General features: G+C 32.9%; 1 protein-coding gene across 4 annotated transcripts in view; it reads right to left on the reverse strand.

The window, feature by feature from the left end:
* LOC114333789 (CLIP-associating protein) overlaps positions 1 to 18,416 on the reverse strand; it is a 271,149-nt gene that overhangs the window by 78,754 nt on the left and 173,979 nt on the right. For 3 of the 4 annotated variants that reach the window (XM_050653967.1, XM_050653965.1, XM_050653968.1), the window contains 3 exons: positions 18,032 to 18,157; positions 8,504 to 8,524; positions 4,109 to 4,195 (listed from right to left, as the gene is read on the reverse strand). In XM_050653967.1, coding sequence (XP_050509924.1) covers positions 4,109 to 4,195; positions 8,504 to 8,524; positions 18,032 to 18,157 — 234 coding nt within the window. The remainder of the gene's footprint in view (positions 1 to 4,108; positions 4,196 to 8,503; positions 8,525 to 18,031; positions 18,158 to 18,416) is intronic. The other variant, XM_050653966.1, reaches the window with a different exon arrangement.

Consider the following 18,416-nt stretch of genomic DNA (forward strand, 5'->3'; position numbering starts at 1 on the left):
TATTATACATCTCTGTTGAACTCCAGATTTTAATTTGAAGATTTTCGAAATCACATTATTGACTCTTACATTAGCGGTGTTATTTACATACAGTTCTTAAAATAAATACATTATTGCTACATTTTATCCCATTTTCCGTTATCGAGGACTTGGAGTGGTCAACAAATAGTCTAAGAGCTAGTGACCCTCCGAGTAACGGTCTTCCTGTAAGGCTAGAAATTTGTATAGTGATAATTCATAGCACACCAAGGCTAAAAACCATGACCTGGCAGGCATCAGCCCTGCACGTGTATCTACCAGGTAAATCGAAAAGTGCATAGTTTAGGGGTAAAATAAACTTTCTCCTGTAAAGTTTAAATTTAAGTATGTGTTTGAGTATGTAATTTAGAAGAAATGTGTACAATGACAGGCGATTCTGAACAGCATAAGACCTTGCCAGGCGAGGGGAAAGATTACGGTTTTTTCCTAAAATTATTTTTTTTGCACCGAACAAAGTCTTTTTAGGTTTTTTGAATCATTCGAAACAGAAAAGGTGTTTAGTAACTTTTCTCTTAGGTTAATAGTTTTTGGTTTTAATAGGAAAGAATAAGCGATTAAAAATTTAAGAATTGCGAAATCGGCCATTTTTAACCCTGAATCGGACATTTAACTGAAAATTTCAATGTTGCCAAGGTAGGTAGATATTCTTTAAACATCGATTGATGAAATCCCGAAGAGTTTTTTGCAATACAATATCGAAAAACCTTTTGTTTTTTAATTGCTAATCAAGCGGGCGCGACACTGTAGTATAAGTGAGGACGTTTGAGTTTGCATAAATTCGTTATCTCGAGAATGGGCAAATTTGAAGAAAAATCCTCAGAAAAGTCGATTTTTATTTCTAAATTAGGACTTTTTGGCATGTATATAATACTAGTGACGTCATCCATCTGGGCGTGATGACGTAATCGATTTTTGAAGTTATACTTCTTTAGGCGCGATTTCATTGAGGGTGAAATTTTATTAATCTGCGCGCATGCGCACACAGGCAGTATGGAGTTAGTTACTAAACGTTTTAATTTATGTATGTATCAGTCCAGAAAAGGTGTGGAAAGGATATATTAGTGTTTTTAAATATATTTTTCTACAAACGTGTTAAAAATGCAATTTATAGCACTCCATAGGAGCGTTAAAAATGCTACTTTAAAGCACCGGCGCTTTAAAAATTTTAAGGCACTGCAGTTAAAAGTGAATTGTCAAATTGTGAAACGTCAAAATATTTATGTTTCATTTATTAACATTAATAGATATTAATAATACAACTTGCACAATTTGAAAAAGGTGGTTTAGAAGGTTTTTTAAAATTTAATTTAAACTGTATTGCATTTTTAACACGTTTGTAGAAAAAAACTATTAAAATTTGTTAGAATATACAAAAATAAAAGTAGATGTTATTCTGGTTTACGTATTGACAGTATAGGCAGTTTTGATGTAATGTCAAGAAAAATATAAAAATGGAATGTCAGTCAAGTTGAAGTAAAAGTTTTTGTAGGTATTGTCCTGTAATTGAGAATGAATAAATTATAATTGTTGATATATAAGACGTTTGTAGAAAAAATATTGTATGATATAGGTACGTGTTAAAAAGTACATTTTTAAGGTACTCATGTGAATTGCAGAATGAGCGAAGCGAATCTTTCACACGAAACTTTCACATACGTGCCTTAAAATTGTACTTTTAACATTTATATCATAAATAACTATTATTATAATTTTTGTGTATTTGGACTAGTCTACCTCGGGAATAAAATAATAAGTAATATTTAAAGTATGTATTTTATAATTCACTTCGTCTGTGTGTCACTATGTCTGAGAAATCTTGTAGCCCGGATAATCAAAAGGGTATAGCTCAGTTGTAGAGCGTTGGACTGGAGATCAAGAGGACTCCGGTTCGAATCCTGGTGTTTTCTAATCTTTTTTTAATTTTTGATATTGTTTTAATAAAAATGTTTGGAAAGTAGTAAGTAAAAATTAATTTATTCTTTAAATAAAATACAAATAAACTGTTCGAAAGTATATTTATTTCATTGAAATCATATTTAGAAGTATAACTTCTTACGTGCGTACAAAGTACACACACACTCTTTTTTTTTAATGGGAGTAGGGGTCGTGTGATAGCTCATTTGAAAGGTTATTTAATTCTCTATTCAGTAATATAAACGTTAACATAATTATTTATACAGGGTGTGGAAACAATTTTTCTTCTTTTTGTGTACAATAATTTAATCAAAAAAATGTTTTTGTACACCTGTATAAATAATTATGTTAATGTTTACATTACTGAATAGAAAATTAAATAACCTTTCAAATGATCTATCACACAACCCCTACTCTCATTAAAAAAAATCATTGATTACGTCATCACGCCCAGATGTATGACGTCACTAGTATTATATATATGCCAAAAAGTCCTAATTTCAAAATAAAAATCGACCTGTCTGAGGATTTCTCTTCAAATTTGTCCATTCTCGAGATAATGAATTTATGCAAACTCAAACGTCCTCACTTATACTACAGTGTCGCGCCCGCTTGATTAGCAATTAAAAAACAAAAGGGTTTTCGATATTGTATTGCAAAAAACTCTTCGGGATTTCATCAATCGATGTTTATAGAATATCTACCTATATTGATAGAACCAATATTGAAATGTTCAGTTAAATGTCCGATTCAGGGTTAGAAATGCCGATTTCGCAATTTTTTAATTTTTAATCGCTTATATGTCAAAAACTATTAAACTAAGAGAAAAGTCACTAAAGACTTTCCGTTTGGAATGATTCAAAAAACCTAAAAAAACTTTAATCGATGCAAAAAAATAATTTTAGGAAAAAACCCTAATCTTTCCCCTCGCCTGGCAAGGTCTTATGCTGTTCAGAATCGCCTGTCATTGTACACATTTCTTCTAAATGACTTACTCAAACACATACTTAAATTTAAACTTTACAGGAGAAAGTTTATTTTACCCCTAAACTATGCACTTTTCGATTCACCTGGTAGATACACGTGCAGGGCTGATGCCTGCCAGGTCATTGGTTTTAGCCTTGGTGTGCTATAAATTATCACCATACAAATTTCTAGCCTTAAGCAGGTAACCCATTATGAACGCCCGGCACGGCACAGCCCGGCACGGCACAGCACAGGCCGGCACGTCCAAAAACCTATTTGTATGATCATATATTTTAAAAACTATCGTAAAATAAAAGTTTTTAAAAGACATAAACTACACAATTTTAATGAATATGCATCATGTTAAAAAAACGAATTCATGGTTAAAAGATAATGTACGTACCTGTCCATTGATCAAAATTTTCGGATATTTGTACCCATGTATTGTCCTTTTTCTTACTATCATGATAACTTGAGTCCGATGCATCATACAAAAATGGGTATTCTCTGACACTCTCAATGAAAAGTTCTTCCATATTATTTTATTTCAAAAGAAACAACGCGCTTTCAATTAAAAAAACAACAATATATCTGCTTATTACCAACAATTATGACGCACTGGCGCCGACTGGCCGTTCAGGCCGTTCGACTTCAACGGATTTTATTCTCCTCGGAGAATTTTGGCCGTTCCGTTTGCGTGCTGGCCTGTGCCGGGCCGAGCCGACCGCTCATAATGGGTTACGTTGCATTTAAAACTATACAAATGAATTTGGACTGTCCTCTGCCGGGCCGGGCTGTGCCGTGCCGGCCGTTCATAATGGGTTTCTTGCTTTACTCGCAGGGTTCACTAGCTCTTAGACTAAAAGCACAAATGTGTTTCTATGTTAAGCTCGAGAGATTGTTCGATAATATGACATATATTAAGAATGTGTTCACTTGTTCCTCTAGCTGGGACGAATCCGCATTGTTCTTGGGGAATTTGTAGTAAGAGAATTGATTTAGATGAAGAAGCGAAGATAATTACAAATGTGTAATTAGGTTTTAATTCCTATATACTTTTTAATTAACTGCACTTAATGCTCCTATAATATTTACAGCAGCACTTATTCGGCACGTGATCATTTGTCATGAAAAATTAGCAGGTAATACAAAAACAAGAAGAAAAAATTACAAAAGTTCTTATACTTACGTTGTGACTGTGAGTTTCGATTTCTTGTTCGACTCACTCGTTCAGGAGATGCTGTTACTGCAGTCTCTGGTGCTCTCTTTGGTCTCGCTAAATTAGAACAATAATTTATTCGTACGGACGTAAAGTATTCAACAAAGGGCAGTTTATTCACAGAGATGTAGCAATTTATAAGCTGTATTTACCAGTAATCCTCATGAATGAAGTACAATAAATAGAATACATTATTATATAATATTTAATTGTAATAAAAACTGCACTGCCACTGCATATCTTCCTCTAAAGTATTGTTAATTTAGTTTTTCTGTCTTTAAAATCGATGCATTTTACTACTTAGTTGGTTTGTTTGAATATATTTTCACAAAATGTCAGCTATGTTATACACCTCACAATAAACTGCCCTGCTGAATATTAAAATGATATTTATATTTACAGTACATTAAAAAAAGAAGAAATGGGTTTCATTGACCAAAATTCGGTGATACAAAATGATAATTCTAGGCATAAACAGGAAAACAATATTTCTTTGATATATATTAAGTAGGTATATATTTTTTATAAAAGCATTTTTCATTATGTAGGCAATTAAAAAATATAGTATTTTTATTTAAACCATATATAAATCTTAAATATCAAAACCTGTTGGATTTTGGTCATTCAATCGTAGAGGCTCGCCATTTTATTTGGATTGACATCTTCGAATTTTATTATCGCAGTACTATCTTTACATTTTTCAAGTTTTTAAATTTTCGAATCAATTATGACATTACAGACAATAAAACAACCTAGAATAATATCGAGAATATAATAAAACTAAAATGCCAACAAAAAAAGTGTTCATAAAACTATTTCTTAGACAAAAAAAAACAATACTGATAATGTACATTAAAATATCTAACTTGCAATTTGCAAAATATTTTGTATCACTTTTATTTTAGAAATAACGTCATTTCAATGAATTAAAAATATTACTAATATATTCGTTACCATTTCGGGTTATAACAGTATAATTAATAGTTTAAATTGTTTACGTCAGCCAATGTCTAATGTTAATTGAGACAGTGAGATACTCTTTATTAACATTTTAACAAAATCAAGTATTGCATCGTTTTAATTTGCCAAATATTTCTTTCGGTGATAATGTTTTATTATAGATATTACATAAGGATGGAATGTCTATTATCTGGTGGTCCCTACAATATATAAAAGTTTAAAATTATCACCTATTCTAGAATAAATTAAATCATAAAATCTAGAATTTACTCCAAATTTAAGTTGAAAAAATAAATTCAAAGGCTATAGCGGGATAAGATGATCAAAAATGCCCCCGCACCGATCAGCCCAGCTACTTATGTTTTCGATAAAGGATATAAAATTATGCCCTCATGCAAATTTTTAGCTACCCAGAGGTCCTAAAACCTCTTAAATCGAGAAAAGAAGTATTTTTAGGTTTTATTTTTTTGTGAGCGCAATTTTAATTTAAAAAATCTGAAAAAATTCAAGAGGATGTATATTTTGAATACAAAACAGCCTGATTTTTTTCAGATTTTTGTAATAAAAAATGAGCCCAGGAAAAATTTTTGAAATTTTCAAAACATTTTTAGGTTATGTAAATATGATTTAGCCAACTTTTAAATAGTATTTTTTATGCGTTTTTTGTCGTTCTTTTGAATGGCAGAGGCAGAATTTTTAATATCTGAGCGGAAAGAACGAAAAAATTGAAAAAACCGTTTTTGGCTGTCTCGAGATGCATCTCGGGACAGCCAATTTTATAATTTAGGATCGTGACTAAAACAACTGAAAAAACACTAAAAGTGTGAATTTTGTCATAAAATTTGGTATGTGGGCTTATAATAATATTTGGAATAACTTTTTTCGATATCTCTAACGCGAAGCAAATCGAATCGCATACTGAAAATTCACCCTGCTTGTGGATTCGCAGTAGCCCGCGTTTAAAATTTAAATTTCAGTTGACTATTTTAAAAATTGTGAACCATCAACCTGTATGAGTGAACCATCAACCTGTATGACTGTGCCAAATTTCAAATCTGTATATATTTTGATAGCCGAAATATAGGGGTGTCTTCATCTTAAATGCGACACACTGTATGTTATCAATTTGATAATTTATTGCAACTAATATAGTCGTATTTTTTATACCTAGATTCAAAATATACATTCGAAATACTGACTAATTCACTAATTTTATCATAAAAAGTTCAAATTGACTGCATTGAAGTATTGAACCAATTAATGCGTATTAATATAATATTATTATAGTAATTGTAATAATATTATAGTGTGAGTATTATAGTGAGTATTATAGTGTGAGTGTATACAGAGTGAGTTTTATGTATATAAACCCTCAATTATCTCGGAAACGTCTTGCACGATTTTTATAGGTTTTTGGTGGGTAGGGGTTTTCTAATGCAGCCGATATTATAGTGATAATTACATTGTTGTCAGATCTTCCGTTTTTCTGGAAATCTTATGACCTTTCTTATTTTAAATGGAACACCCTGTATGTCTTTTTTGTTTTGAAGTCGTTAAGTAATACCGATTATTTTCATGTTAGCCTATACCTAAATGCCATAGTTTCGGACTTATTGCTACATGTATTTAAAAAAAATTAAACAAATTATAAAAATCAATTTTTTCGGCCCGTGTAGACAATATTTTACATTCTTTGGATCATGATTTTCAAGGTTCAAAAACACAAATAAAAATATTATTTTTGAAACTGCTGAGTACCCAAATTCAAGCTAAGCTCTTCTTCTAGGCGCTGGCTATAAACCTTTTTGGCCCGTTTTATTCTAAAATATTGCTTTTTAATAATTGTTAGTGAAGCGCATATGGGAGGACGGGCGATCGGGCTGCATTAACAACTAAAAAACAATATTTTAGAATGAAACAAGCTTAAATTACTTATTGGTAACTGATAAAATAAGGCTTGAACTTGAATTTGTATACTGGGTAGTAACAAAAATAATATTTTTGATTTGTGTTTTTGAACCTTGAAAATCGTCATTATTCGATTCTTAGTTTTAAATTGTTTATAACTCGAAAACGATTAACTTTAGAGAAAAATTAAAAAAGAACTTTTTTGTTTCCAATGGTCCAAAGAACGTAAAATTATAATGTCTACCCGGGCCGAAAAAATTGATTTTTATAATTTGTTTAATTTTTTTTAAATAAATGGGGAATATGGGGAATATAACATGAAAAATAATTAGTATTTTTTAAGGACTTCAAAACGCAAAAAATATAGAGGGTATTCCAATTGAAGTAAAAAATTTAATTAGATTTTTAGAAAAACGAAAGATCTGACAACAATGTAATTATCACTAAAATATCGGCCGCATTAAAAACCCCTACCCACCAAAATTTATAAAAACCGTGCAAACCGTTTTCGAGATAATTGAGGGTTTCCGTACATAAACCTCACTCTGTATATATTATTATTACACATTAATTGGTTCAATACTTCAAAGCAAACAATTTAAACTTTTTATGATAAAATTAGTGAATTAGTCAGTATTTTAAATGTATATTTTGAATCTAGGTATAAAAAATACGACTATATCAGTTGCAATAAATTATCAAATTGATAATATATCCACAAACAGGGTGAATTTTCGATATGCGATTCGATTTGTTTCGCGTTAGAGATATCGAAAAAAGTTATTTGGAAAAGCTGTTCCAAATATTATTATAAGACAACATACCAAATTTTATGACAAAATTCACAGTTTTAGCGTTTCTTCTGTTGTTGTAGTCACGATCCTAAATCCTAAAATTGGTTGTCCCGAGATGCATCTCGAGACAGCCAAAAACGGTTTTTTCAATTTTTTCGTTCTTTCCGCTCAGATATTAAAAATTCTGCCTCTGCCATTCAAAAGAACGACAAAAACGCACAAAAAAAATACTATTTAAAAGTTGGCCAAATCATATTTACATAACCTAAAAATGTTTTGAAAATTTCAAAAATTTTTCCTGGGCTCATTTTTTATTACAAAAATCTGAAAAAAATCAGGCTGTTTTGTATTCAAAATATACATCCTCTTGAATTTTTTCAGATTTTTTAAATTAAAATTGCGCTCACAAAAAAATAAAACCTAAAAATTCTTCTTTTCTCGATTTAAGAGGTTTTAGGACCTCTGGGAAGATAAAAATTTGCATGAGGGCATAATTTTATATCCTTTATCGAAAACATAAGTAGCGGCGCTGATCGGTGCGGGGGCACTTTTGACCATCTTATCCCGCTATTGCCTTTTTGTCTAAATGATATCTGTCTGCAAAAATCATTATAAAACGCATATAAATTTACAATTTCTATATTATATAACAGCAAAATTGTAACGAACTATTTTAAATAATAACAATGTAAAAGCTATATACCTTGCTGAGCTACCTCGCCCTCTGTTATACATGAAAAAAAGCAAAAATTAGATAAAACACTACAAAAATGCATTAAAAAGGTAAAGCGCAAAATACTACACTACATATTTTAGATTTTTAGTTAAACAACAATGAATGATAAGGATTTTATGAGACCAAATTAAATATGAAACCGACTTTTCTTTTTAACCTAGGTGTAGTGAGTAATGCGACCTCTTGATATACAGAGTGAGTTTTATGTATGGATACCCTCAATTATCTCGCAAAGGGCTTGCACGATTTGTATAGATGTTGGTGGGTAAGGGTTTTCTAATGCGGCCGATATTATAGTTGTAATTACATTGTTGTCAGATCTTCTGTTTTTCTGTAAATCTAATGAACTTTCTTCTTTCAAATGGAATACTCTGTATATTTTTTGCGTTTTGAAGTTATTAAGAGATACTGATTATTTTTCATGTTATACTCCCTATACCTAAATACCATAATTTCGGAGTTATTGCTACATTTATTAAAAAAAAAAAAAAAAATTAAAAATCAATTTTTTCGGCCTGGGTAGGTATTATTTTGGGTTCTTTGGATCATTGGAAGAAAAGAGGTCTTTTGTAATTTTTCTCTAAAATTAACCGGTTCCGAGTTATAAACAATTTAAAACTGAAAGAAATCGAATAATGACGAATTTCAAGGCTCAAAAACACAAATGAAAAATATTATCTTTGAAACTACGAAGTACCTAAATTCAAGTTCTAGCCTTACTTTATCAGATACCGAAAGTAATTTGAGGTTCTCTCATTTTAAAACATTGTTTTTTAAATCCACTAGGAAAAATTTCCTGTAGCTGGCTGTATATCTTTAATTACAAGTAAAATTTAATAAAAATTTTTGGCTTGGTAAAAGGTATATTAGTTTAAAAAGCCCCTATAGGGCTACAAACATAGAAACAAAACGTTTTCGCTTTGTAACAAGAGCATCATCAGTGTTACAAGAACATGGTGAGCCAACCAAAAAATACAAAGGTCAAAGCCTTTCAAAAACAGACTAAAAGTCTTATATACGAGGCATGTTTTTTATGTAAGTACCGTTTTGCGATTCCGCCGCCGCAGCGCTACGGTCGGCGTTCCGCGCATGAGCGCTGGTTACCTACATCTCTTGTCTACGCACTGACGCCATTACAGTCTGATTCTTCATTGTATACTTGTTTACTCCAGTGTTTAAGATGCCTCCAACAATCGTGAGTCCCGCTGATTGTGAAGTACGGGCTGTTATACGATTTCTTAGTGCTAAAGGCGTAAAACCGATCTATATTCATAGCGAGATCATTGAAGTTTACGGACAAAACATTATGAGTGATGGAATGGTAAGGAAATGGGTGAGAGCATTTAAAGATGGCCGCCCAAATGTGCATGATGAAGAACGGAGTGGGCGTCCCCACTCTTTCTGCCCGGAAAATCATGTGCACAGTTTTTTGGGACAGAAAAGGAGTATTGCTAGTGGAGTTTCTGCCTCGTAATGAGACAATCAATGCAGCGTCTTATTGTGAGACATTGAAAAATCTGCGTCGTGCAATCCAGAACAAAAGACGTGGCAAGTTGAGTAAGGGTATCGTTTTGCTGCATGACAATGCCCGTCCACATGTGGCTAATCAGACCAAAGATCTCATCAAATCATTTAAATGGGAAACTCTAGATCATTCTCCATATAGCCCTGATGTGGCGCCCAGCGACTACCATTTGTTCCTGCACTTGAAGAAACACCTGGGCGGTCAGCTCTTCAAGACGATAACGAAGTCAAAACATTTGTGATGCAGTGGTTAACAAGTCAGGCGGCAGAATTTTATCAGGAGGGTATTCAAAAACTGGTGCCACGTTATGACAAGTGCCTCAATATTCACGGAAATTATGTAGAAAAGTAGATTAAGGTACAGGCTTTCATGTAAAAATAAAATTATTGCCATATCTTTGCAGGTCTTCTTCTAATTCCAAAACGGTACTTACTTAAAAAACACGCCTCGTAGATGCCAACATGGCAAAATCCAAAGGATGGATAAAATTCCTATGGCTACGGCCCTAGGGCAACATATGACTCCCACACGTGGTAAGTGGGTCAAAAGGTAACATTAGGTCATTATGTTACAACAGGTGACAGGCAACCTGTTGTAACATAATGACCTAATGTTACCTTTTGACCCACTTACCACGTGTGGGAGGCTTTTAGTCTGTTTTTGAAAGGCTTTGACCTTTATATTTTTTGGTTGGCTCACCATGTTCTTGTAACACTGATGATGCTCTTGTTACAGAGCGAAAACGTTTTGTTTCTATGTTTGTAGCCCTATAGGGGATTTTTAAACTAATATACCTTTTACCAAGCCAAAAATTTTTATTAAATTTTAATTGTTTTTTAGTTGTTAATGCCGTTCGATCGTCCTCTCATATTCATTAGAAGCGCTTCATTAACAATAATTAAAAGCAATGTTTTAGAATAAAACGTGCCAAAAAATCTTATGGTGAGATGATTGAAGAAGGTGGGCTTTAATTTAGGTATGTACTTCGTAATTTCAAAAATTATATTTTTTACTTGTGTCTTTGAACCTTGAAAATCGTCATTATTCGATTTTTTTCAGGTTTTAATTGTTTATCTCGAAAACGATTAACTTTCGAGCAAAATTGCAGAAAACCTTTTTTGTTTCCAATGATCCAAAAAATTTAGAATAATGTCTACCCGAGCCAAAAAAATTGATTTTTATAATTGGATTAAATTTTTTTTTTTAATAAATGTAGCAATAGGGAATATAACACAAAGAATCATCAGTATTTCTCAAGGACTTTAAAACGCAAAAAATATACAGGGTGTTACATTTGAAATAAGAAAGTTCATTAGATTTCCAGAAAAAACAGAAGATCTGACAACAATGTAATTACCACTATAATATCGGCCGCTTTAGAAAACCCTCACCTACCAAAGTCTATAAAAATCGTGCAAGCCATTTCCGAGATAATTGAGGGTTTCCATACATAAAACTCACTCTGTATATTGGCCGGGGATGTAAAGTCGAAGGGAGTAACTCGGTTTGGCTTTCCATAGCAGATTGCCTGATAGTAGCATCATGTGTAAACGGGACCGCTTCCTTACAATATGGAAAATATCTGAACACATTGGAATATCGTATAGGAGTGCCCAATCAATACCGAAAGGTATCAGCAAGGTGGGTTCCTCGCCTCTTAACGAAAGATGAGAACGCCAACCAACTTGCCGGGCGAGAAAGCCTTTTGGCACGATATCAAACAGAAGGAGATGATTTATTGAAGCACACTGTAACCTGAGATGGAATTTGGGTACATCATTACACCCCAGAGTCTAAGAGCTGACAGGCATGGAGTGGAGAAAACCTGAAGAAGCAGCATTACAAAAAGCCAAGATCCGTCTTCTTGCTGGGAAAGATGTAACGATTTTTTGAGACTATAGAAGCATATTGCTTGTTGATTTCCTTTATGAACGACGTACAGTTAATGCTGCGGTCTACTGCCAACTGCAGTAGACCTGTACTACTGAAACAAATACCTGTATTAATTCAAGAAAAATTTAAGAAAATTCATTAAAAAATAATGTAAAATCCTCCCTACAAGTCGGGACCTCTCGTCGTGTGACTACCATATGTGTTGGGGCACTTAAAGAAGAACTGGGAGGTCATTACTTTAAGGACAACGATGGGGTAGAAACATTCATATGTAAATGGTTACAGACGCAACAAGATTCATTCGTAGATAGAATTAAAAATGTTCTAAAGGAAAAGTCTGGGTCATATTTGATTCGACCTAGGATACAGTACTAGCGGTAAACCTTACTCTCCAATTATTCTCTGATCCATTAACTTAAATGTTTGGATAACTAGTTAGACACTTGTTCAATGTTTTTGAAGTTTTAGCGATGCAATCATTCAAAATGGCAAATGGCGATGCAATATATCATTTGACATCTTGCGTCACAATACAGGGTGTCCAGAAACTCTACAGACAAACGAAGACAGGAGATTCTTCAGATAATTTTAAGACAATTTGGCTCAATTCACCTAGTCCAAAAATGCTTCTTAAGGGAGCTAGAGCTCTTTGAAAATGGCGTCTTGTAATTAGTTTTTCTTAAATACCTCCAGAACGCTTCAATTTAGAAAAACGAAAATCGGTGTGTATAGTTATCTTCCAGGGATAAATCGATTCCACCTATTGCGAATTTCTAGTATCGATCATAGGCGTCCGTTATGGATGGGGCAACGGTTATTTTATCACATAACTTTCTTGTCTTTAACTTTGAAGCATTTTTGACCCTGGATTATTAAATTGTGAGGTATTCTTGTACTAAAAGGTACTCTTACTTTAAGTCGGTAGGACACACGGTTTTATAGAAAAATCGAATTGAAAATTTTTCGGTTTTTTAATTTGAATAAAAATTGAAAAAAATAAAAAAAAAACGGTGTATTTTACCAACTTAAAGCAACAGTAACTTTTAGTACTAGAATACCTCATAACTTAATAATCTAGACTCAAAAATGCTTAAAAATTAAAGAAAAAAAGTTATGCGATAAAATAACCGTTGACCTACCCAAAACGCACGCACGACCCGTACTAGAAATTCCCAATTAATGAAATCGATTCATCTCTGAAATATTTCGGATTTCTAAATAGTTTTTTTTTTTAATTTTTTTTTGAAAATTAAAAAAAAAGAAAAATTTTCAAATCGATTTTTCTAGAAAAAAAAACGGTGTATCCTATCGACTTAAAACAAGAGTACCTTTTAGTTCTAAAATATCGCACAATTTAATAATACAGAGTCAAAAATGCATAAAAATTAAAGATAAAAAAGTTAGGCGATAAAATAACTGTTGCCCTACCGAAAACGGACGCCTATGACCGGTACTAGAAATTCGCAATTAATGAAATCGATTCATCTCTGAAATATTTCAGATTTCTAAATAGTTTTTTTTGAATTTTTTTTTTTGGAAATTCAAAAAAAAGAAACATTTTCAAATCGATTTTTCTAGAAAAAAAAAAACGGTGTATCCTATCGACTTAAAACAAGAGTACCTTTTAGTTCTAAAATATCTCACAATTTAATAATACAGAGTCAAAAATGCATAAAAATTAAAGATAAAAAGTTATGCGATAAAATAACCGTTGACCTCCCCAAAACGGACGCATATGACACGTATTAGAAATTCCCAATGATTGAAATCGATTCATCTCTGAAATATTTCGGATTTCTAAATAGTTTTTTTGAATTTTTTTTGGAAATTAAAAAAAAAAGAAAAATTTTCAAATCGACTTTTCTAGAAAAAAAAAAAACGGTGTATCCTATCGACTTAAAACAAGAGTACCTTTTAGTTCTAAAATATCTCACAATTTAATAATACAGAGTCAAAAATGCATAAAAATTAAAGATAAAAAAGTTATGCGATAAAATAACTGTTGCCCTACCGAAAACGGACGCCTATGACCGGTACTAGAAATTCGCAAGGCATGGAATCGATTTACCTCTAGAAGATAAATATGTGTACCAATTTTTATTTTTCTCAATACAAGAGTTCTTCAGTTATTTAAGAAAAACTAATTACAAGACTAGAGCTTCCTTAGGAAGCATTTTCGGACTAGGTGAATTGGATTAAGTTAAAATATCTTAAAATTATCTGAGGAATCTCCTGTCTTCGTTTGTCGGTAGAGTTTCTGGACACCCTGTATAATGAGTAATATTAAACTTTTCAAATAGTGTCTTGTTTGTCGTATGATCTCATTGAAAATCAAATATCTGCGGCAAATTGAATGAATATCATCCCATTTTTGTGAACACATAAAAATTGAAAATTTAATTTTACAGAAAATGACACATGCTTCCAATTTTTAATATATTGCGTCATAAAAACAATGAACATTTGTCTTTAAACCAAAAATTTATTAATTTAAGTTTAATAGTCCACAAAATAGTTGGAGACAGCGTAAAGCTTAAGACTCGTACTGTAGGTACCTATATGAAATAATGTACAGTAGGAAAAATGAAAGAATACCCATGAACGAACATATAAATCATGCTGTATTTTTCTGTCACCGTGTCAAACAAAAAATTGGCCAGCGCAAGTACATGTAATAATTATTATTACATGTACTTGCGCTGGGCAATTTTCTTTGTGACACGGTGACAGGAAAATAGAGTGTGTTTTACATGTTCGTCCATGGGTATTCTTTCATTTTTCCGACTGCATGTAATGTGTAATTTCACTATACATATCTATATAGTAATGGATATATGCTAATCAGTGTAACGCACACACACATTTTATACACAAAACACTACAAATTACTGTAACCTTGCAAAATTCATCTACATAGACATAAATAACAAATAATGTAAGTTCTTTTTCATTGGTTTCTACAAGATAAATCACGGCTTAACCAATTAACGCCTAAGGGTACCATATGGAGCCAACAACTTGCGCACGCATCCAAGTCTATTTACCATATTATTAAGTAAAATTTCGCAGAGAGATTCGGCATATTTGTAGTTCAAGGTTACCTCTTCTTGAATGAATCACTCAAATTTAGTTTGATACCTATTTTCCAGTGTAATAAATTTTTGAATTTACGGTTGGTTTTGTTTGTACCAAAATATGGACATTTGTCTCGTGTAAGTGTTTTATTTATTACTTTTTGCACTAGGATCCTCGTTTTTGTTTTCAAAAGATTTTCTAAAAACTTTAAACTTGCACTTATTTTTGTAATTTTTCATCTTTTGGTTTTTTCGTAATTAGGCCAAAAATATGGGTGTTCCCAAATGGAACCGCTAGGCGGTTTGCTGGATATGTTGTTTTCACTATTCTTTTTTACTTTTCTTATTTTTAGAGGAATTTCTTTGAAAGATGTTCTCGATATAGCTTTGGAGGAAAACGAAAGTAATAACGATGTTTCTGCCGTTTACATAGCATCTTCATATACTAACATTTTGACAGACGAAAATTCGGCAGATGAAGATGACGCGGGTTTTATTGATAATTGAAATCGGAACCAGCTGTCTTCAGGCGCGGAAATTGTATTTTCGAATAATACCACCGGAGTCGAAGGCACCGATGACGACACGATCATAGAAGAAACTACTTAGATCCACCCGTACTAGCAGAGCAATTGCATCTTCCAAGAAAGGGATTTGGTTCCTACAGTGTATGATTTTCCAGACTCTGATTTCTCAAAGTATGCTGGTTAAAGCTCTTCAGAACTTTTTAGATTACATCAACTAGACCTGTTTAAAGGTTTTCAAGACAAGAGAAAACATTGTTGTTCAATACAACAAAATACAATAATAATATGGGTGGCACTGATTTGATAGATAGCGATGTATCTTGCTATCGAATTGGAATCCGTTCCAAGAAAATGGTATTGGCCTATTTTTACATACCTAGTGGATGCGAACATTAAAAATGCGTGGTAGTTGTATAGAAAATCTGGTCGTAACATTAGCCAATTGGAATTTACACGCATTAGTTTTTTAAGCCGAGGGAGAAAAGTGTGCTGCAAATATGATGTGGTCCTTTGTATTGACTGTTTTCACAATTTTCATACCAAGTAACTCTTTACGAAAACCTATCGGGTTCGCGCCTAGTGGTCCCATATGGGAACAGTTTTTATCTCAATAATTATTTCATTTACAAACAATTTGCTTCTTAGGTTTTGTACAGAATACTGTTACATTTAAAGATTTTTAATAAATTTTGTTGAAAACAAAAAATTTTTTCTCGGCGTTAATGGGTTAATGTCATTATTGACGATATCGATCTGTCTATATTTCTTAACCAATTCCAATACTTGTGGAAAGGCGTTATTCGAATAGTTTAAGTGTTACACAATGTTGGACATAATTATCGTTGGAGTGCCTCTCCCATTGAAGATCTGCATTAAGTTTGCAATATATCTCGAGTCTATCTAATCTCCTATGTTCTTAAGCGGAGAACAGTTCACACATAGTTATTTTCATTGACTTAAGTCGGCTAGTTTAATACTTTTAAGTATGTAATCAACAATTTAAACTGAACTACTGTTTGGTTTTGGGGATATTGGCGCAATTATTCCAAAGTTCACTGAAGATGGACTGGTCAGTCCGAAACCGTTCGTTCTCAGCAACTATTATAATCCATTTGCATTTTGAATTGAATATTTATACCAATTACAACAGAAGTTTTTTACTTCGATGTTAAAGTTTTTTTATTTTGATTTAGTATGTGGGAATCCCCTCAACAACTGGTTTTCAGATGCGGGCACGTTGAGTTCAAGCAACACCCCATCTTTCACTTATAAGACTTCCATGTCACAAATTGTAAGATGAACCCACAGGTCATCGATACAAAACATGATCCACGCCTAGAAGATGAATAATTACGTGGGTGAATCAAATATGAACCGACCTTTCCGTCCCCGCTTAGCATAAACTGGTGAATATGTCTAAATTAGTCCTGTGGTAAGATTATGGTCTAATGTGTGACTGCGCGCTACCGTCTGCTTTCTAATGACGTACAGTCAGTTACTGTTGCGATGAGCGAGAGTAGTGCCATGTTCAGTTGCATAACACATTGTTATCACATTCCTTGCAAAAGAAAACGTTGGTCCCGCTGAAATTTGGCGAAAATTAAAAAACCAATATGGGGAATCAACACTGTCCAGTACACAAACGAAATTTTGGCATAGACAAGTTCGTGAAGGACGAGATGCCGTGCAAAACAAAAGTCATGACGTCCAAAAATTGTCCGATAAAGGCGAAAACTCGTTTGTCTACAGGCAAAAGTATGTTTTGGGATTATCGTGGCGTTTTGTTGCTGAATTTTGTTCGTGAGAGACGACCGATTAATGCCGCTTATTACTGCAGTCTTTTGAATGGTGTTCGAGCTGCCTATAGGCCCAAAACACGGGCGATGTCCTATACGAGATGTGTTGCTCTTGCATGACAACGCCCGCCACATACAGCTGCCCTAAAACAAGAAAAAATAGCGGAAATGCATTGGACTCTCGTTGAACATCCTACATACAGTCCTGATCTTTCACCATGTGATTACCACATGTTCGGTCCATTAAAAGATGCACTAGGCGGAGCGGGTTTTGATGATGATAATCAAGTGGAGCAATTCGTGAGCAATTGGTTAGATACCCTCCCTCATTCTCTTGCCTAGTCTCTACCCTATGAAAGTATAATGCAGAAACTCCCTCGCCGCTGGGAAAAATGCATACAGATGGAAGGAATGTATATAGAAAAATGAGGTATTGTTTAATTGTTGTAATTATAATTCAATAAAAAGTTATTAGCAAAGGTCGTATCATAATTTGATTCACCTCTCGTAATTTAAAATATTCTTACTTTTACAAACGCACTCTATTCTACACAGAACACTATTCAGAGTATATGCTTTAATAGACTAATAATAAAAAGCTAACAAGTTATTGGATTAATTTCTAAAAATATACTGAGCATCAATTACACCATGCAAGAAGGCAACTTCTACAAACTTACGTAGACTGGCCGTGCCGAACTGAATCTTCGTCCTGGCCATCGCAGAATACTGCGCTCTAGCTTTCGCTCGCTGCGCCGCTTGCAGGTCAATCGCAGAATTACTTCTGAATCCCTTTTTTCCCGAATCTAAAAAGTAATAACATGTTATATAAATATACAGTACAGTATATAAAGTAATACACGAGGCTCGTTCAATTAAAACCTCTCTTTGGTCCAGAAAAAATTGATTGGTAAATATGTTTACAAATAATTACCACTACAATGAAAGCACATATCGACGGGTTTTTGACAAAACATCGTAAGCATCAGTTTTCCGAAAATGGGATTTTTATCTTAAATGGTTCCTTATGATAGTTTACAGCTAATTCAAAATTATTTTTCCCAT

Source organism: Diabrotica virgifera, chromosome 6 (genome assembly GCF_917563875.1).
Source record: "Diabrotica virgifera virgifera chromosome 6, PGI_DIABVI_V3a".
In the NCBI taxonomy this organism is placed as follows: Eukaryota; Metazoa; Arthropoda; class Insecta; order Coleoptera; family Chrysomelidae; genus Diabrotica; species Diabrotica virgifera.